General features: G+C 34.1%; 1 protein-coding gene across 1 annotated transcript in view; it reads right to left on the bottom strand.

The window, feature by feature from the left end:
* Positions 1-22,656, bottom strand: part of LOC137919542 (uncharacterized) — a 246,820-nt gene that overhangs the window by 93,562 nt on the left and 130,602 nt on the right. Inside the window, exons 6-7 of the mRNA XM_068762634.1 lie at positions 7,881-8,754; positions 6,578-6,678 (exon numbers count right to left, since the gene is read on the bottom strand). Coding sequence (XP_068618735.1) covers positions 6,578-6,678; positions 7,881-8,754 — 975 coding nt within the window. The remainder of the gene's footprint in view (positions 1-6,577; positions 6,679-7,880; positions 8,755-22,656) is intronic.

Here is a 22,656-nt window from a genome sequence, read left to right as displayed (position 1 = left end):
TGACGAACATACGACATTGCATCTTGAGCATATTCGTGCATATGTCGAGGGCTTCCGATGTATGTTGTTGGAAGAATAGTCATCCGGCTAACATTCTGTGCATTTCCATCAGTATTAATCGCATCTCGAAGTTGAATATACTCTTCAGATCGGAGTTTGGTGTGATTCAACCTGATAAATGTTAATCTCTCCATTTCAATTTTAACATACATGTCAACAACATATTTGTGACATAATCGCCGACATTTCAATATGTGATTGTCTTCATTTTCCCGAATCATTAGGCGGTATGAATAATAGTTCATTGAACTGACTTTCTTGTTGATTTCTGAACCTGTAATGGGATTTATCGTTTTTATTGTGTCGTAATCATTTCGGCTACAAGAAGTGATTCTCAAAAGGAGTTGCTAGAAGCGGCTTGCATTCATCGTCTTCTAACTATCTTTACGAGGCCCTTTCTGCGTTGTCTTGTCTTTGCGCACTAGTTTCCGCAATCAAGCAGCATTCTGTTCATTTATCGCTCTTTCTGTATTGCGCTTGCGAGTACGTGGTCTCACCAAAACTTTAAGGCTCCAGCGGCCATTTACGACCTATGTTACAACAGCCACTTCAACATGCCAATTCGCTAGGCCAGAGTTCCCCAAACTTTTTTGTGTCGTAGACCCCTTGCCATGTTTTTCCGTGTTGGGTAGACCCTCTACTTACCTGATATTGATTTCCTGTAAATTTCTAACTGTAGTGAAGTTTAGTGTTAAAAACTTAAAGTAAAAACACATGTTAATTTATACCTTTATTAAATGAATTTAAATTAAAACTACTCAAATAAAAATTTTGTATCTGTTATGTAAAATATACGTAACATTAAATAAACAAAATTTTTACTTCATAGGTACTTTTATAAATAATGTAAATGTTTTGATATTATAAGATAGTATGATGTAAGTAAATAGGTACTATCACTGTATATGTAGAGATCTACTATCGTGGAACCCCATTTTCATTTCATGGACCCCCAAATTTTTTTTCCGCTGACGTAGACCCCTTGCAAGTTGTTATGACCCCCAGAGGTCGATATAGACCACTTTGGGAATCACTGCGTTAGGCAATGGCAGTCACTTTCATATACGTTCTCTTCTGTCATTCGACGATATTCCGTGATGTTCTCTGAGTCTAGATACTATGTCTCTGGATTTTATTCTCGGGATTCAAACTCTAAAACAAAACTCATGGAGATATGTCAACTATCCCGCGAGCGATATACCAGACGCCTTGAACGAATGTATTTAATAAATATAAACTTTCTTTTCAAAGCTTTGTCGCTCAATATAATAGCCTCGTATAAGTAGATTCATTGATATTAAAAAAAAACAATTGTAAAATAAATCCGTGATAAAATAAATGTACACGAGAAAATAATTAAACCAATTAAAACTGTGATACTGTAATAGAAATGGATAACTGAAGTGTTTGAGGATGTACGAAAGGAATGGAATGATTGAGAAAGGAAGATGGAATTGTAGAATGATAGAAGGAGGAAAAAATATATTGTGTATGGAATGAACTATAGAAGACGAAAACGAAAATAAAAATTCTAGTGAAAAAAAATATATTAAGAAAACCCACCCACAAAACCCTGTTCCCAATTAAATAGGGGGTGGAAGGAGAGGTCCCCCATAGCGGGGGCCATGAAAAATAGTCTCGTATTATTATTATTATTTCTTCGCAAAAAAATTTTATTAACATTTATACGTCATATTTTAAAGACCTATATAAAAATAGTAACAGACACATGATAAATAAGAAACAAAAATAAACATGTAACGCCTAAATTTTGTCTTAAGAAAAGTTAACAAATACTTTATGGTTATGGGTGTATGTATATATAATAAAGTTCCACAAGATATCTTAGACCTTCCGCCCCTTAGTTTTAAATCTGAAATTATAAGCTTGTTATTAAATAAATCTTATTATATCATTCAAGAGCGTTTAGTAGATCTAAATGTGTGGAACTTGTTATGTTGATTCATTTACATCATCGCTTTTCTAGTGTACATATAAAACAATTATCAAATTACATTTAAAAAAGCAACTGTTGAGTTTGGTCGGCTCATCTCAACAGATCATTCCCAGCCGGTGGTATTTTACTGCTTATATGTTAAAATAATCGACGATTTAAAAGCGCATATACTCGAATAAAGCTCTTTTGAATTTGAATGTGTAAATCAATGATTCCCAAAGTGGTCTATATCGACCCCTAGGGGTCTATGACAACTTGCAAGGGGTTTACGTTAGCGAAAAATAAATGGGGGTCCATGAAATGAAAATGGGGGTCCACGATAGTGGATCTCAACACATACACTGATAGTACCTATTTACTTACATCATACTATCTTATAAAACATTTACATTATTTATAAAAGAACCTATGAAGTAAAAAAATTATTAATATGTTACGTATATTTTACATAACAGATACTTAATTTTTATTTGACTAGTTTAAATATAAATTCAATTAATAAATGTTTAAATTAACATGTGTTTTTACTTTAAGTTTTTAACATTAAACTTCACTACAGTTAGAAATTTACAGAAAATTAATAACAGGTAAGTAGGGGGTCTACCCAACACGGAAAAACATGGCAAGGGGTCCACGACACAAAAAAGTTTGGGGAACTCTGGTGTAAATAAACCAGAAACAATCGCAAATTTAATTGAAATTAATTAGGCATTGAATTGTATTAGATTTTGGACTTGCTCCAAAACCTGTCGTTCTAAATGACGGGTGGTTTGAAATTGGCTACCGTCTGAGGTTTTGGTGGTCGATCATTAATTCAACAGATGCCAGAAAGAGTAAAATTTCAACTGTGTTATATGTTATTAGTCTAATATGTAAATTAGCAATTTCTAGCTCCCAACTAATATATAATTGAGTATTTCAAATCGTTTTGTTAATATGTATAAATTTTAGCTATATTACCTGTATTATCCATAAGAGAAAATTGCGTAAGAAAAATTGTAAAAAATTATAAAACGCTCTCGTGCCTCGCAGCTGGGAGAAGAAAGATCCGTATCAAATAGCGGCAACCCTCTCCCAACTGTCTGTGTTTAGTAAAAGCAAAAAAAATATTGTAAAAAAACACTAGCGATACAAATTAGAATTAATAAATAAAAAAAAGCTCCTGCTAGGAAAAAAGTTTAGAGAGGTCGGCATCGCCTCACTTATAGAAAGTGACGAAGACAGGCCCGCGTTCCTCAAATGTTGCAAAGCGATGATTGAAGACGTAATAAAATAAGTAAGTTAAAGGAATAGGAGAAGCAAAAATAAACAAAACAGAAACATATATAAATATGCAAAAATTGTTTAATTATGAAATTAAATAAGTATTTTAATTAAAAATGTTGTATATTATAAATAAGATTGTAATGCCCTGTCACATAAATATGACGGGTGAAAACAAGAGACTTCAATATCGGAGGCATTAGAAAAAAAATGGTTTCAATTTAAAAAAAAAAATATGATCGATGGTATCTATTCTGAATTTAAACTGGTAACGCACAGCTAATATTTTGTTCTACAAGCTGTCCTGGTGGAACATTATGGTCTACATGAGAAACTTAATCTCACTTAAAGTCATAGGCCTTCTCCAAAGATCACCGCCCAGCGCTGGACCTAAACTTTGTCGTCAATCTACCTACTAGGGGGCCTATTAACACCGCGTCTACTGGCTCGAATTCGCCACTTGGAAACCTTACAGCTTCAACGACCGTCGATTGCGGGCAATGTGCTCCAATCACTGTCACTTCAGATGAGTAATTTTTCGAACTATTGACCTTGGTTTTTGGACCTCGTTTCTTTTTGATTAATACGACAATTATTTTACAAAACCATATGTTCAAAATGATTAAAGTTTCGTTTTGTAAATTGTTATTAAGAATAGTTATAATAGAAATTTATAGATGGCGCCACTCGTCGTTTAAATCGCACTGTGGCGAATTTCCCACTAAAAGGAGTTTAAAGGTTTTTAATAAATAAATTGGTTAGAAGTAAGCGTTTGTTCTGTCACGTAAGAAGCGAGGGTATAACTTTTCCAAGATTTAATGGAATCAGGCGTTATCTTGCAGAAGTCCATCCTAAGTAAGAAAAGGACCAATATTTAGCCACTTCCGCACATGCAGTGGTATCTACCTACCTAAGGTGTTTGGCACTAATCGGTGTAACATAACTCTGATGCCCCGTGGAGGGGCGAACACGTGTTTAGTAAATTGGCGGTGGCGGTTGTGTGATTCGCATTGTTTGCATACGTATTTATCAGCGGGCTAGCGGGCGGTGCACTTTGTTGCACGACTACCACTGCCTGTGCGGAAGTGGCTAAATATTGGTCCTTTTCTTACTTAGGATTTGCCATTTGTTTGCACATATATCGAATGAAACTTGAAATAGTGAAGAGCCTAATGAAACAGATGACTTTGTTAATTTTGTGGGATTCATCCTACGGCTGGTAGTTCTTATAGGTGATGACAATACGAAGTCCAAAATAGAAGTGATTTTTAAAACTATTAAAGCAAAACCAATAAATTCATCAGCCAATCATAAGACGAGAAGTATTGTAGTGCGCTCTCTTTCGCACGACATAAATATAGAGAGTTTTGGCGTGGGATTCCCCTATTCGATACATTAATAATGATGATTTAATATACCTCCCACAGAGCTATACATTCACGTTATTAAACTTTTACAATTACAATCAGCCTGTATTAACATCCTGTATACATATTTAAAATTCAAATATATTTTTATATAATAAAATTTATGCCAGCTTATCGGTTATTTATAGGATGCACTTTGGAGAGTGCTCGAAAGCTGTTTTCGAACTGATTGAGCCATCTCCATTCTTTTATCGGACTACAAGGCGCAGGCAAAAGTTTCATCCATACTTTGTTGATATACCCAAAAGTTGAACTAAAAGGTTTGACAGCTCGTTTTTGGTGAGAGTCGTAAAGATTTGAAACGACCTGCCTGGGTCTATTTTTCCTGATGAGTTGAACTCTGGAGCCTTTAAGAGTAGAGTGAACAGGTTTCTCTTGGATGGGCGTGTACCTTCGTCTTCATCTACACTTTCCATCAGGTGAGATGGAAAACAAACACCTATTCATTTATAACTATATAAAAAATTCAATATTCATATTTATTTCAGTAAAATCTTATAAATACCTATTTTAGCATCTAGTCCTGAAAGTCTAGACTGACCGGCGTCAATAGAAGACTTATCTATCTATATATCCTAAGCACTTATAGGAATATCAATTTAAAATTAATCTAATTACGTAACGTTAAAGTATATTTTGCATTGTGCTTAATTACGCGTTGTGATCGACTTAAACAATTCATGCGTAAGTAATTGAGTCTTACAAATGACTGCTTCGATTTTGTGAAGGATGGTTTTAGGTTGCTCGCTTAATTAGTGTTTTGTTGCAAAAAATAGAAATCTTTTTTTGTATTTTCCCTGCTCGTTTGCCAATTATTTGATAACAAATTTTAATCGAAGTTTTTTTTAACTTTCTAAAAATCTTTTTTGTACACGGTGCCAAATATGTACATTATATATATATATATTTATGGGTGGACCACTCTTAAAACTTAGGGGATGAAAAATAGATGTTCTCCGATTCTCCGCCCTGGCCGATATGCGCGCTAAGATTCACGAAAATCGGTCGAGCCGTTTCGGAAGAGTTCAATCACGCACACCGTGACACGAGAATTTTATATATTACATCAACTTACTATAATTATTGATAAATATGCCATGATATATACATATATACATATATATATATATACATATATATATATATATATATATATCATTGTAAGTACTACTAAAACTTATGACTATTCGTTTCTATATTTACATCAGGTTATTTTTATCTTTCTTAATTTTTTCCTTTTAATTTTTTTTATATATGATATTCATATATATCACCCTCCTTCATTAACTTATTTTTGCACCGCGCAAACGTTTAACTGGTCGACAATGTCATAGGCATTAAGTAAGCTGTAATACGTTGTATTAGATATATTTAAAAAAATTATAAACAATAAAATAAATTAAGTAAGAATAGGACCAATATTTAGCCACTTCCGCACATGCAGTGGTAGTCGTGCAACAAAGTGCACCGCCCACCAGCCCGATGATGCACATGCGACAAACAATGCGAATTACACAACTACTACCGTTAAATCACTTAATACGTGTTTCACCCCTCCATGGGGCATCTTCAGGAGCTATGTTACACCGATTAGTGCCAAACACGGAGACTCTGTGCATGTGCGGAAGTGGCTAAATATTGATTCTTTTCTTACTTAGGATGGACTTCCGCAAAATAAAGCCTGATTCCATTAAATTTAAATAAATGAAGCGTGGATGATCAAGATAGTTCCTATGATATCCTATCTCATATAGAAGAAGATACTATTACAATAATATCAATGAACTGTCTTCAGGTTAGTTTGTTTGCCGATATATAATTTTGCGAAGATAGGTGTAGTAATAGTAAACAATAGTTTAACTCTACTTACGTGCGTAAGAGAAGGGTAACCCATCCGACCAGCGGAACTCTCCCTCGTGGACCGCGTCTGTAGCTCCGATCCAGTATACGTCATCTACGCCAGCACCAGGACTGCCATGGAAAAAGATAGGAAACATTTTATTTAATCAAACTGATTCAGGAGGACGGTATGTCTTATTAGGTGTAGAGAAATATATATACACAAATACGCACACACACACACACACACACACGCACACACGCACGCACACACACGCACATACGCACACACGCACGCACGCATATACGCACACACGCACGCACGCATATACGCACACACGCACGCATGGACACACGCACACACATATACACATATACGCGGGAGTAATACGTACGTAATAAACCCAGGGACCAGTTCAGCGATTAAATAAAACTTCGTTCACCAGGTCAGTGTTATTCCTATGTTACAAAATACCGTGGCCAGATTTTCCCTGGATCCAGGTCAGATTCCAATCGTCGTAAAAGTCATACGGAGCCAATTCATGCATACGGTGGATGCTGTGAGAATTTTCGAGGCTTTGTTTTTCCAAAAAAATTGAGCAATTTTAATTTTTGCGCCAAATGATATTTTAACTTTTGACAAACATACGCCTGGTTAATGTTAGACAGTCCTACCAATCTAGAAAAAAAATTACCATTTTTTCGTAAGTTTTAAATGACAATTCCATCTTACTTTATGATTACAGTAATCACTTTTTTAACACAAAAAAATTAAGGTTGCTATACGAACTTCTTTTATAAATTGCGTAGTATCCGAGTGAGAAGGTTCCGTAATATAATTATACTGGCCACTACGTCACCCATATTTTTTACTTTTTAACTGTTTTAATTCTAAATAGAAAGACGATTTAAATTCGGACATCAACAGCGAATCGCTGCTGGCAAAACATAGTCTTTATAATACGAGATATAAATCACAACTAGACTATATTTTATTCCTCAAGGAAGAAGGAAGAAACAAGTGCACGGGTGATATCTCACCTGGGTAATATATATAGCGAGTATAATTTTTATGTAAAGCTAAAAAAAGTACAAAAGAAGCATTTAAATTCAATAAGAACTGCGCAAGTTAATAAAATCGGATGAATAAATAAATAAAAAATGTTTATTTGGATCATCGTTCATTCGATCTCGCAGAGAAATTTTGATCATAGCACCAATAATTTGTAAGGTTTGATTCAACACAACACGAGATGTCTTGTAGAAAATAAATGCAATAGTTATGTAATGTGGTTCAAATATCTTATAAAACTATATCTTTGAAGTAAACTTACGCATGTAAAAGAAGTTGATCCATGATCTGTTGTTGTCTCTCATTTAAGACACTAGCCAAGTGTCCTCCTTGTCTAACGCAATCCAACTCCGCCTGTCTCCACGGTCTCTTTGCTTCTCTTACTGCTGTGATGCAGAAGTCACCGGAGAGAACCCATCCGTAATCACAATTACCTATTATCTCCTCTATAGGCTTGTCCATCCACCACACCTTCAACCACATGGCTAAGGTGTTCTTCTTGCCTAGGACACTGATGTTTAGTCTGACTGAATTCCTTTCGGAGACGATCTGGACGTTCCGTAAAGGGTCACCAGGTTGCGAGCAATGATTCCAGTGCGAGTCCCTATCTTCAAGGCTCAACTGCATGCCTTTGCATTTCGCTTGAGAATCCTCGTGGATAATGTTAGATAAGTCGTTGTTTCTTGTTGGTCCAGTACCCATTTGGAGTCTCAAAGCTACTCTATTTCCATAGGGCAGGTGGATTTCGTAGGAACAGAAGATTCTACTAGTCGGTTCAACCTCGAACGAGCCGTTTCTTGCCGTCAATAGGACACTGTGACAGTAGTCCACGATGCGGTAAGTCGCGGCGAACGTTGGTCGACCATGCAGTTCTATCCAGGGATCTTTGGACGAAGACAAGTAAAGGTATCTCCGGTTGGGCAGAGGAATCTGTTCTAGCTTCCCGCATAAAGGGGGACTGGTTGGTGCGAAGCGTATGTAGCCGGTGGCACAGGGTACGTTGGCCTTACGAAGTTCTACCAGAAGGGCGTTCTTCGGCGAGGGCGTTGGGAGAAGCACCTTGCAAGCGCGGGCACGTGGGACGTGGCCCGAATGCACGCGTCCCGTCCGCGTCGCTCGCAGTCGGACCACACAATCTGAAACAACAAAACGTTTTTTAGTTTTATATTTTGTAGAATGAGCATCTCAAATATACTATGCAAACTATAAATACAGGGTGATCGGTTGAAGTGTAAAACTTCTAAAAGCAGTCAAATAACAGCTTTTGGACCTCTTTCCAATCGACCTGTATATTGTGATCACACAGAAAAACGTTACATTAATTTTTTTTCATAAGAATGCGACAGATCTGTAATTTCTATCAGTACAAAGTTTGTATGAACTGATAATAAATAAGTTTAATTTGAATAGATAGGCTGAAATCATAGATTTTTATTTATTTAAAGCTTTCATATTTAAGGTGAGTCTTTTGGAATTATAAGTAAAACTGTAAAGAACAGACTGAGTCTTATTTGCCGAAACCCTATTTTTATTAACCAACACTAGAACTAACTTTAATTAAACAGCCAATCACAATGCCTGCTTTACAGCCAATCACGCGTGTCGTTTGTGTGAGAGCGACGGAAGATGTGTGCGACAGGGAATGGTATATATAAATAAGAAAGCTACACTCCGCACAGGTCACCGGGTTATACTCAAAAGAACCAAATACTACATACTACGCCACAACACCCGTTTTTAGAGAGCGGCCGCTCGCTCCCTTACCGCGAACAGCGTGGGCGAGCCGAGGTTGGATCCAGATCCATCCTTGGCTCGCCTGTGGTCACGCTGCCGAAGCCGTATACACAACACCAACACAAACAATACACAACTCTACACGGGAAGAACGAAACGAAAGCTACGAGCACATGTCTTCATACAGCTTGTACGCAATCGACCAGCTTCTTTTGTTTTTAAGTTCATTGACCCCTTCGCTCCGTGAACTCGGCTACGATAAAACTGTAAAAGCCTAAGGGCTACAGCAACAACTTCAACAGAGAATAAGTAGTTTGTAGTCCGCAGTAATCCTACAAGTTGGTTATTTTCACTGCCATATAAATAACCAATCAGCCTATATATGAAGTTCGACATTCGACTCTTAAATATCTAATAGATTTAGACGTTACGTCGCGGAAGTCCATCCTAACTAAGAAAGGGACTAATATATAGCTACTTCCGCTATGCAGCAGTAGTCGTGCAATAAAGTGCACCACTCGCACCGAGACTCGGTGTTTGGCACTGGTCGGTGTAACATCTCCTGAGGATGCCCCGTGGATTGGTGAAACACGTGTAGAGTAGATTAACGATGATAGTTGTGTTTCGCATTGTTTGCCGCGTGCGCATTTATCAGCGGGCTGGCACTTGGTGGTGCACTTTATTTCACGACTACTGCTGCATAGCGGAAGTAGCTATATATTTGTCCCTTTCTTAATTCGATTCTTGTTAACATTAAGAATCTAGACCCATGAAGTATAAAATGATTTTGTTTGGTCAATTTGATGTACAAACACGCCTGTTCAGCTAGGCATGCTGATCTTAAATATTTAATGGAATCAGGCGTTATTTTGTGGAAGTCCATCCTAAGTACGAAAAAAAGGTTAAATATTGGACATATTTAACCACTTCCGCACATGCTGTGGTAGTCGTGCAACAAAGTGCACCGCCCGCCAGTCCGCTGATAAATGCGCATGCGGCAAACAATGCGAATTACACAACTGCCACCGTTAAATCATTCAACACCTTTTTCACCCCTCCATGGGGCATCTTCAGGAGTTATGTTACACCGATTAGTGCCAAACGCAGAGTATATAATGATGTAAAAGACTCTAATCTTTAAACTACCATTGCAATAATTTTACATATATTTAGTTGTAAACCCTTAGTACAACATAATTATCTTTTTCTCACTTGTTTCTTCATTTGAAGATATCATGTCATCTTCTATGAGAAGCTCTTTTTATACTATCTTCAGCTTTCTACAAAGCAGTAATAAAGGAGAGTCAAAGTATTGATCTAACTTGACCAGTTTCGCCAGAAGCCTATATGATCTAGTGCAGTTAAGTATTGTCATACTTAGTTTAATTAAGTCGAATGAACGCCCTTGTTTAATAGAATAATAATATTACACTAACGAGTAGTGTAGTCTTCATTCAAAGCTTTTAGTGCTTTCTATAAAGCTTCATATTCCGCGTACGCTGTGAAGAGAGTACATCACGAGTTAAGCTCAGTGAATTTCTCATTTCGAGAAGTTTGTAAAATGAAATTTCATTAAATATTAACGTTAAATATTACAGAAATTTCAACTTTAAATGTATTACAAATTAAGATAATTTTGCATTGAACTTATAAATTTTATTACTACTCTCTTTGGCTAGAGAAATACATAAATGTAAGGTGTATTAAATAAGTTTATTACTTTAATTAAGAAATGGCTGTAACAAACGCTGCTTTGTTTGTTCAAGCCATTTTGGGAGTGATCAATTAAAATTTATATATTAATGTTTAAATTTAATTAAATATCATTTATGTATATAAACAATACGAGTCTTTAAAATTATTAAGGCTTTGATATTAAAGAGAGTAATTTATATTTTCATAAAGGACAATATCAGAAGATTAAAATAAAATATCGTATTCATTATAAAAACGTTTGTGTGTAAGTTTACTGCACTATGCACTACGCAACCGCCGTGGGTTCGATTCCAGGGATAAGATCTTAAAAAATTCACATTTTATGCATTAATTATATGAAAACAAAACAATTAAAAACAAGTTTCAAGAAGATAAGCAGCAGCGTCCCCTGCGTACCATAGTATAACACTGCGATCGCCAAAGTGTCTGCCAAGCGTGGCGATTATAGCATATCCCCCATAGTTTTCTATGGGAGAGGAATAAAACTTGCAGAAACGACGACGAATCTTCATAGAAGATAGCAAATATTTTGAAGGATATTTTCACTTGAAGGCTGTTCCTATGTTTGATATTAAACGGTTTTATTTAGTTCGACCCGTACGGAATTTATTTGTTTATTTATTTGGGTCAAAATTAGAAATTGAAATTAAGCACCTTCCCGTTGTCAAATTGATCTGAAATTTGGTACACACATTTAATTTTGATGACAATACAATATAATAAATTCAATAACATTATAAATCTAAGATGGCCGCCGATACAAAATGGCGGATTACATATTTTTCCTTAATCCCCTCAATATGGGTATCAAATGAAAGGGCTACACTAGTAAAACACGATGATTATGTCAAAATTTAAAATTCAAGATGGACGCCGTTCCAATATGGCGGACTAGGTACATATTTTTCCACAACCACCACAATATGGGTATCAAAAAACCGTTTAACTTAAAAGTTTTTTAAATGTATTTATTCTTTTTTTCAGTCGATGGATGCCCACTGCAAGGTATAGATCTACGCCAAATACTGCCACGCTGACCGGTCCTGCTTCTTAACTATGTCGTCAATTTACTTAGAGAAGTGCCTAGGCTCACCACGTCTCTACTCAACTTCAGAACCTCACGAACCCTACGGCCATTGATTGCACGAGCGACATACTCTGCCAATGTTTGTTTAATGTACATAATTTTTTTCAATTTTCAAAAATTTTAAAAATATATGTCGTTCCACTTAATTTATTTCGCTTATTCTTCTCAGATACCAGCCATTTATTATTTGAACATATGCATGTAATCTATCGCTATATATATGTGTGTACATACACACACACACACATACCACTTTAAGAAGCTATGACATATGGTAGGGAAGTAGAAGCTGCCATTATTATATGAAGACAGTTTCAAACACAAACAGTAGCACAGTCAGTAAATTCGTAACATCTACAATTGTGATCAAAAAACTACTGGGAATTATATTCAATGTCTGCAGGCTTTCGTAGCAGGTTCATATTTACTTAGATCAGGTACATAAAACACAAAAATAAAAGAATCTAGAGGTATGTACATAAATATTTTTAAATATATGTATATATATATAGTAAATAAACTGATGATACAAAACCCGCAAGTTCTCAAGATGAAAGAAGAAATATTTACTTAAATTATAATTTTTCATGAACAAGAGCTTTGAAATATTTTTAGAAAAATCTTTATGTCGACAATTGTTGGACTGTACTTCAAATTAAATCAATGCTTGTAAATAACCTATTTATTTACTTCATTAAAATCAACAGAACATAAATAATAGATATCTTTCACAAATTTGTATTGTCAAGTCATGACGTACGGATCCGATACGTGGTCGCTTATAACGGGCTTCACAAGAAGGATCAAGATCATCTTGAGAGCAATGGAAAGGGTAATACCAGGAGTTTCGCTGCCAGATCAGAACAGAAATAAAGAGGTCTGCAGAAGAATCAAGATCACTGATTTAGTTCGAAGAATTGCTTATCTAAACTGGTAATAGGCAGAGGTGCTTTTGCAACCGCTGGAAAAAAGGTTCTCGAATGGAAATTCCGAAACGGTAGACGCGGTGAGGCTTTACACCCCAATAGGTAGACCGACAACATTGTGAAAGTCAAGGGAAGTCGTTCGATGCCGGAAGTGCAAAACCCGTATCGTCTATCAGCTAAAAAGTAGAAAAAGGAATTCATTATTCCGACACAAGTTTAATTTATTCATTTTATTTACAAAGTACACCTATCCCCCGATTTACACGGTACTTGTTCTACACGTTTTCGCTTTTACATGGTTTTCCAAATATTTTTTTTGTTTTTATCGCACTCTACTAAATGCTACTGTGATTGAACGTGTGTGCTGTGTACACATTTTACGGGGAATCCCGACCTTATGTGCTGACTTGCTGCACAGACACACTGTGTCTGTATTTCTTTGCATAAAATTAAAGTTTTATCTAAAGAAAAATTGTATTTGAGTGAAAGTTTCACAGTTTCAGAAATATTTAATTTTCCATATTCGTAAATTACAAGTGAGTGCATAATTTAGATTATTATAAATTAAAAAAAAACAGTGCATTTTATTTTTATTTCCGTGTACACCTAAAAATATTGAAAAAAATCACAACTGTTAAATAGCAAAATTATGCATTTTCTGCAAGCTTTTCGATTTACACGGTTTTGACTTGAAAATTTTTAATTTTCGATTTACACGTTTTTCTCAGGAACGTAAATCGGGGGATAGGTGTATATCAAAGTAGTGAGTAATTTATACAAGGTAATGTAAATGCTTTAACATCTATTTGAAATTACTATGTATAAAGTCAATCTGACAGTCTATTGAAATGCAACAGATAACTTCTGACAATACAGAATATGCGGGTACAGATAATACACAATAATTATATTTAGTACGTAGTAATGCGAATTTTAAAAACGATCGAGAATTACAATGTTTATTATTTATGAAAACATTGATGTTTGAAAATGATATACCATATGATAATTAATATAAATTGATATAACATGTTCACTGCGGGCCCAATTTTGAAGAACTTTCAGCTGGTGCGGCTGAGGTCGAATCAGCCTCAAGCTGAACTTCCTAGTAGTGCGGTTGAGGCCTTTTCTGCCTCATGTTCATCAATATTTTTTAAAAGTATTGAGTCAATGCTTCGCAGACATAAAGAAAGCTATATTTGTCTTTGTCATACCTCATACGGTTGAGTGTAAACAGCCGCCGCACTAGAGAGAAAACACGAGTTTTACGCGCCGCACCAGTGCAAAGTCTACCATGAGGCTGAATCGACCTCAAGCCGCAGTGAACGTGTTAAACAACCTTTGATGCTTTTACACCTAAAAATCAATGCGTGTTTTCATTAAATTGTTTTATATTGTAATGTTTCTGATGCCGTATCATATGTCTTTCGAAGTAATTGCGTTGTAAAAGAAAATATTTTTGCTGATAAACAAAGAAAAGAAAGTATAAAAGAAAGAAAACACGAAAGAAATGGACGCAATCGCGCGGCGCGTACAGCTATTGCGATGTAAAACGACAATGACAAACGGAGCTTTTTGTCAGAAAAATGGCGGATCACGGCAGCGACGCTTCGCTCCCTCGACTGGCGGAGTGCGATTTATCAGCTAGAGTCAAATCTACTTTACAGATGTTTTTTATTCATATCACCTGCATGTTTTATTTATTTATTTACACTTTATTGCACAATTGTTGAGTTTTCCACCGGCCATTCTCAGCAGAACTATTACTTGTTAAAATTTAAATTTGCATCCACAATAGTCACATTATAATATTAATACAAAACAGTAAGTAAGTTTTTTATTGTACCCGAAAATTCTATATAAAATTAAGAACGAAATGGAATTACAACAAAATAACAAAGATAATAACTAAAAATAAAGAAAGAAATTATATAAACATACACAACATGGTCTTATCGCTTGAGGCGATCTCTACCAGAAAACTTTTGGATGGAGAGACATGAAGGAGAGAGCAGTTTAGGGTCTACATATATTACCATAGACACATACATATATACAGAAATATTATATATACGTGAAAAAGGTTATAGGATTAAATTAACTTTTTTATTTTATATACTTCTCACGTAGTATAATAAACTACAAAATATAGATATTATTGATACACATTCCCATGTAATATCTATAAATTATCATGTAATAATTATATAAATTTTATAAAACAAAAACACAGTGTCCATTTTGTGGGACGACTTTAGTTTTGTTCTTTTAACTAGAAGACTAAGGTATTATAATGACATCGAAACAAGTGAAAATCTAAAGGTACAAAATCTGACTCATATGGCGACCGCATCATCTCTAAGCTTAACTCTCCTGATTTATGATGATGAAAAAAATTCAGAAAAATAAAAGTTGAATGAATAATTGATAAGGAAAAAAGATGAGAACGCCAATAATAAAATCATTAAAAAATGTTTTGTAAATATAGTCCCTGTGTACCCAGGACTGGATAATCAGGAGCGGCCTCCAGAAATGGGATCTGAAAAATGGGCGTTTATCGGATGATGAAATGATCATTATAAATGATCTATTTAGGAAAAAAAGACAGCATAAGTGCAAACAACTCTTAAGCTGGAGGTCACTCCTGATTAACCCGAATCAGGAGTGGCCTTCAGAAACGGGAGCTGAAAAATGGGCGTTTATCAGATGATGAAATGATCATTATAAATGATCTAATTTGGAAAAGGCAGCGTAAGTGCAATCAACTCTTAAGCGGTGTGATTGTAAGTAAAGTCACTTGACGTGGAGGCTGTCGGGGTCAAGTGACGTCGTTGACTCCGGTGTAAATCGGGACCGCTCATCTGAACGCCGAGTTTACAAAGACTCGAAACACTCGTGATTTTAATGAGATTTTACTTTTCTCTCGAGAGCCAAATCGCTTTGTTCATTTATCTATAAAGGATAATTAGCTATAGGTTTAAAAAGCTTTACAAATGGTGATTGTACAACAAATTTTATATCGTTTAATATAAGATATAACCTGTCAAACAATCAATGGCTTCAGAAACAATAAATACGTTATTTTAAATTAAATACGCAAATATATTTTTAAATTAATTATTATTTACTGAAAGAAGAACATATTTTTTGCAGATATTGTATTGTTAAAAGTTATTGGCCTGGCTTATTGCAATCTTCTTATTCAGAAGAAATAATGTTATCAATCTGAAAAGCATTTTTTTTCTATTGAACAACTTTCAATAACTTCTAATAATAAAGATAATAAAGATTGAGAGAATTTTCTTTGTGAATTTCATCTACTCACGTCCGTTGCTATACATAGGCTTTATATTTCGATTTCTTATAGAACCTGTGTGTATCGCTATGCATATAGCATCTGTATATCCTCCTTGTAGGTACCCACTTCAGAATTTTAAGGCTTTAGGGGCTATCTTTCCTACCCACTATCATTTCATATTACCAAATTCATCTCCCATACAAAATTTAATACATTACTTTTTCTATAACAAAATATTTTCATGAAAAACTGATGTTACATTGGAAAAACATGAGATATAAAAAGGTAAGTACATGTTTAAGAAAAAACGTACTTTGGTATCGATACATCTCATTTAGGTTATAAATAATTCAGGCAACGCCGGATGTTCCCCAGAGTACACTCAATTTAAGACGATACACCATACAAAATGTTTATAAAGAGTACTTAATATTATTTTTATCAAAGTCATCTGTCATAATTGCTAACACATTTGTACATGTTTTATCTTTGATCACTCGTATATATTTTTATTCTATAAACACAAAAATATTTTACTATAAAACCTGTCATACATAAGTAGAGTTGTAAGATGAAAAATAAACGGGATGTTAGTTTTTGTAATGGTTAACTAAATACATGGCGACGCACAGAGTAGCAGGAGTATCAGAATCGACCTTAGCATGACCACGACCACTCAGAAAGGAGCAAAAGAATGAGAAGAATAAATAGAGAGTCATCGTTCATATGTTTTAGAAACAGGTTTGAGTCTTGTTAGCGGAAGAATAACTGTAGTATGTATCCAATTGTGTATCATACATTATACGTATTCTTATAAAATGTTTTTAAACAGATACCGAATGTTATCATTGAAGGATCGACGTTCTCTAATGGACGCCACCACACTTAAAAATATTTGTGGTGGCAATGTTAACTGTTCGGAACTGTTATCCGAGGTAAACTTTCGAATTCCTGCAGCAAGAACGCGTTCTAGATCTCTCTTTTTTTATCAACGGCTAGGAGAAATATCGGTAAACGTGCACCCTTATACAGAATGTGTGACCTCCACAATTCATATATTAGTGATATTGATATATTCTCGTGCTCTCTCGTATCTTTTAAAAAACAATTTCGTTCGAAATTATTGAGTACATACAATGCAATATAAACCTTAATATAAATATATAAACAAACATAATATAAATATATAAACAATAGTCTTTGATCCCTGTTTAGTAATGTTTTTATTCTTATTTGTTTTTTCATTGTTTGACTATAAATCATTATATGTTCTCAGTGAGATAGTTATAAGGTAACAACTGTAACTAATTTTATATTTCTAAACTTCTAAGTTTGTACTTTCTTACTGCTTTTTGTTACTGTATATCTCCAATAAAGTAAATTAAATAAATAAATAAATATATGTTTACATATATAACATTCTCCTATTTAAATACGTCTATTAGTAGCAAGAGAATCGGTTGAGAATCATAGCATTGAAACATCTGCTTTCTTGTTATCTCTAGACCATACTTGTTTGAAACACTAAGTCCACCTTTGCACAATATGTACTATATAAACATACCACGTTAACTGACTACACAATAACATAATAATATATATTTAAAATTCGAATATTGCTATTGGTTGAAATGAAAACCGTCTAATAGCAGTCAAGAGCATTTTATAACGTTAACATTCGTTAACGCTATTAGCAGATTAAATATGCGATAGCGTAAATGTGCAGTTGTCAGACACTGCCAACAATTTCTCACTGGAAACTTGTCACCACGAGTACTTTGACAAGAGTGCTTGACTACAAGAAGTAGAAGAATGTTCCACTATAAATATTCACTATATATATATATATATATATATATATATATATATATATATATATATATAGTATATATAGGTACTGTGTGATGTGGAAAAACGTTTATTTAATTATTAAAAACAATTTGTGCGCGGAAAATGAATAATTCGCCTACGCGCGGTTGCGCATCGAACCATGGCTCAAATCCGACTCTCTAGAACTCCAACGGCCGCGGGCGCACGTGCTGCGCGTCTTGGCTACCTGCCAAGAGCAAGCGAGAGCGCGTATCGTGCACGCCGTGCGAGTGAGCGAGACGAGTGGGCGAGACGAGCAAACGGTTGAGCGTTGTGACGACGTCCGCGGGAACTTTCACATATGGCGGCTTTTTATGTAGCAATATTATTAAAACTGATAATAAGAGATATGAAAGGGAGGGTAGCTAAGGGTGTACATACATACAAATAATATATGTGATATATATTATACACATGATCTCCTTTCCTTCATGTCTCTCATCTCCATTCAAAGGTGTCTGATAGAGTTCGCCTCGAGCGATAAGACCGCCTCTTGTACTTCTATATAAATTGTTTCTATTTTTTTAGTTATTATCTATGGTTTACAATAAAGTTTAAATAAATATATAATATATATAGTTTAATAATTAAGAATTAATTTAATATTATAGAAATTAATTTAATATTTAAGTATTAGTTTAATAATTAATTTAGGATTAATTAAGTTAAGATATATATAAAAATTGACATTTTACCACAATATATATGTATGTATACACACACAAACACACACACACACACCTATATATTTATTTATATATATATAAATACATTTATGTTTATACATACTACAACTTTTATTTGTATGAATGTAAACCCTAAACTGCCTTCTCCTTCATGTCTCTCATCTCCATCCAAAAGTGTCTCTGGTAGAGATCGCCTTGAGCGATAGGCTCTCCCCTTGTTCTTCTATACAAATTGTTTCTATTTTTTAGTTGTAATGTAATTAATGTTAAACTTAAATTAATTATGAAGTAATTTAATAATTAATTTCAGATTAATTAGGTTAGTATAAATAAAAAAATGCTTCATCTCAACTGTCCTAAATATCTAATTGCAGCAATTTAATACTGTACTTTAATACGGTGCGATATCTCGCCGTGGCGGTGACAAATGGTTCAATTTATATCAGAACAACGTCTTGGGACGTGCTGCTGGGACGACGGCTGGTTTTACTGAAAATGTTCGCATTAATAAATCAAATTCATTATATATAACGAATGTTGTAGCTTCGATAACAAAATATTAGAATTAGATGTGGATTATTACTGTTTCCTACTGCGTATCCAGCGAATATGAAATATATTACATTAATTACTTTTTTTATTAGAAGTACAGATAGTAAACAATATATAATTTTACAGTAGTAATATGAGTACAGCATACGCTTTTACTTACTATATATACTATTCATCGTATTATTTATTATATGGATTCCTTGAGTATGGATGTATTATATTTAATGGAATCAGGCATTACCTTGCGAAAGTCCATCCTAAGTAAGAAAAGGACCAATGTTGCCATGCCATTTGGCATATAAAAAACAAAGCGGCGTCGGACCAATATTTAGCCACTTCCGCACATGTAGTGGTAGTCGTGCAACAAAGTGCACCGCCCGCCAGCCAGCTGATAAATATGTATGCGGCAAACAATGCGAATTACACAACTGCCACCGTCAAATCACTCAACACGTGTTTCACCCCTCCACGGGGCATCTTCAGGAGCTATGTTACACCGATTAGTGCCAAACACAGAGTGAGATTAAATATTGGTCCTTTTCTTACTAAGCTGTAAAAGACAAAACGGCTAACAACGATCAGTAACAATCGAATATACCCATATATAGCCAGCCAGTCGTCCCCAATAAATCTATTATACTATGTACTTTGTACAATATGATACAATTTAGAACTATGAATATGCTACCAGGATGTTTCAAAGTGTATTATATTTATTTATTTTAATTTTCAAAACAAAAACACAGCCACGGAGATTTTCTTTCAATTGGTATTGAAAAGAAGCTTTAAAATAGGTGATGGATAAAATTTTACAACAAAAAGAGATAAAGATATCTAATATATAAAATTCTCGTGTCACGGTGTTTGAACTTGAACTCCTCTGAAACGGCTCGACCGATTTTTACCAAATTTTATATGCGTATTCAGTAGGTATGAGAATCGGCTACTATCTATTTTCCATACTCCTAAGTGATAAGGGTGTAACCCTTAATTTTTTTTTTAACATATTTTTTGGTTTTTATTTTATTATGATACAGTATACCAAAATACATACAACCCTAAATTTTCACCCCTCTACGATTAATCCTTATTTTTTATTTGTTAATTAAAAACTTTAATTTTTTTTGCAAAACAACGTTTGCGGGATCAGCTAGTTGTAATATAAAATCCTGTGAAAGTTATTGAACAACACATCGAATGTCTTGTAAACTATGATAATATAACAAAAACATTGTTCAAAACCGAGTAGCTTTTAATCTAGTGTGACACTTGAGCCGAAAGCTCTTTGTCAAGAGCCTTTCGACGCGAGCTTCCTCTCAAGTTACCTCGTCTTATCTATTTTCGATACGCGTACGTTAGTGTTTACGTTGCTTATTTTTTACTTAACTTTGTTATGTTTAAGTTATACTCACGCTATTGTATATTTTTATACATCTTCAACTACCACATGTGTACGTAACAATAAACCCAAAAGATAAAATTTAATTAATCTTTTTTATAATATATAATTTCAAATAAAATAAATCTATAAGGATTTTAAACGCCTTCGTATCACATCACAGCACAGAGATCCACTGCAAGATGTATATCCGGGAATATTCCTTCACCATAGATATCTAACAAGATCTATAGGTACTAGCACATTTCATCGATCTCGTAGGAGCTGTAATAGATCATCGTCATGGCGCATCGAACAGGGAAGTCTCTCTGGCTATGTTTGATTGTTGTTGAAAGCTGTTACCCGTTTTGGTTTTTACAACTTCTTCGGGGTCCGCGGATCCCAATTGCGCGACCTAATCAACTAAAATACTTGGAATCATATACCAGAGAGCTCTAGATTTACGTCGTGCGAAAAAGAACTCACTGCAACTACTTCGACTTATTATTGGCTAAAGTTTGTTTTGGTTAAAAATTGTTTTCATAGTTTTACGAATCGGTATAAATATGGGCTAAGTTTGAATTGTACAATGCGATCCAAATCAGTTTGATGTTTTTATTTATTATATCTAAATTATTATAACTATATATATTATGTGTATATGCATATATGTTTGTGTATATTTATTTATGTATGTTTGTACATATGTATGTTTCGTAAGAAACGGTATAATATTTGGGCAAAGTTTGAATAATAATATAATGCGATCCAAATCAGTTTGATGTTTTTATTTGTTATATGTATTGTACCTAATTTATTATAACTATATATCTTATGAGCATGTGTATATATGTTTGTGTATCTTTATTTATGTATGTTCGTACAAATGTATGTTTTGTATAAATATGGGCTAAGTTTGAATAATATAATGCGATCCAAATCAGTTTGATGTCTTTATTTATTAAATATATTGTACCTAATTTATTATAAGTATATATGTTATGAGCATATGTATATTTGTGTATGTTTGTACATATGTAAATTTTGTAATATTAGGCATAAATATGGGGTAAGTTTAATCAATATAAACAATTTTTCTGGACTTCGTTTTGTCATTATCTTCAAGACTAACTGATCCTAGAAAAAATCCCACAAACTTAACAAGGTGGTCATTTAAATTGTGGGCAGACATGCTATGCTCTCATTGTCGATATGTGGTTTTCACTGTAGGATGTTAAGGCTCCAGCGGTCATCTGTAAGCTTAATTCGTCCACGGATCTCCTTACTTTTGATTCGGTCGCTTACAGATATCGCGAGCATAGACATCTACAACCTATAGTTAATTAAATTAGGCTCCTTTATTATTAAATTATTAAAATAAAATGAACTTTAGAGGATTCCAAACATATTTTGATCTGAGAAAAGTTAATAAGAATCTTTAATAGACTTTTTTTCTTTTGAGATCATTCTGATAAAGCCCATAATTTTAATACGATAGAGAAATTGATTTTCACGTTGTATTATAACTTTATATATCTTTTATAATCTAATGGAGAAGAAAGCCTCACTGGTAAGAAAAGATATGTGTCGCCAGATCTTTTTAGAGTTGCAAAAAGATAATCCGAAAAATAAAAATCTTATTTATCTTATTTTTCACTACCTATCTTTAAGAAAATAGTTAAGAACTATTTAATATACCAATTATTATTTATCCCTTAGTTAATTTATTTTTCTTCCTCTGTTTCTTTATTATTTCTGAGGAAAGTGTAATACCTAACATTTTTAAATTTTT

This window comes from Battus philenor, unplaced genomic scaffold (genome assembly GCF_028537555.1).
Source record: "Battus philenor isolate CCGP_79_NKW_IND1 unplaced genomic scaffold, ilBatPhil1.0.hap1 SCAF_16, whole genome shotgun sequence".
In the NCBI taxonomy this organism is placed as follows: Eukaryota; Metazoa; Arthropoda; class Insecta; order Lepidoptera; family Papilionidae; genus Battus; species Battus philenor.
Note: the sequence above shows the minus strand (reverse complement) of the source record. Positions and strands in the feature narration are given on the sequence as shown.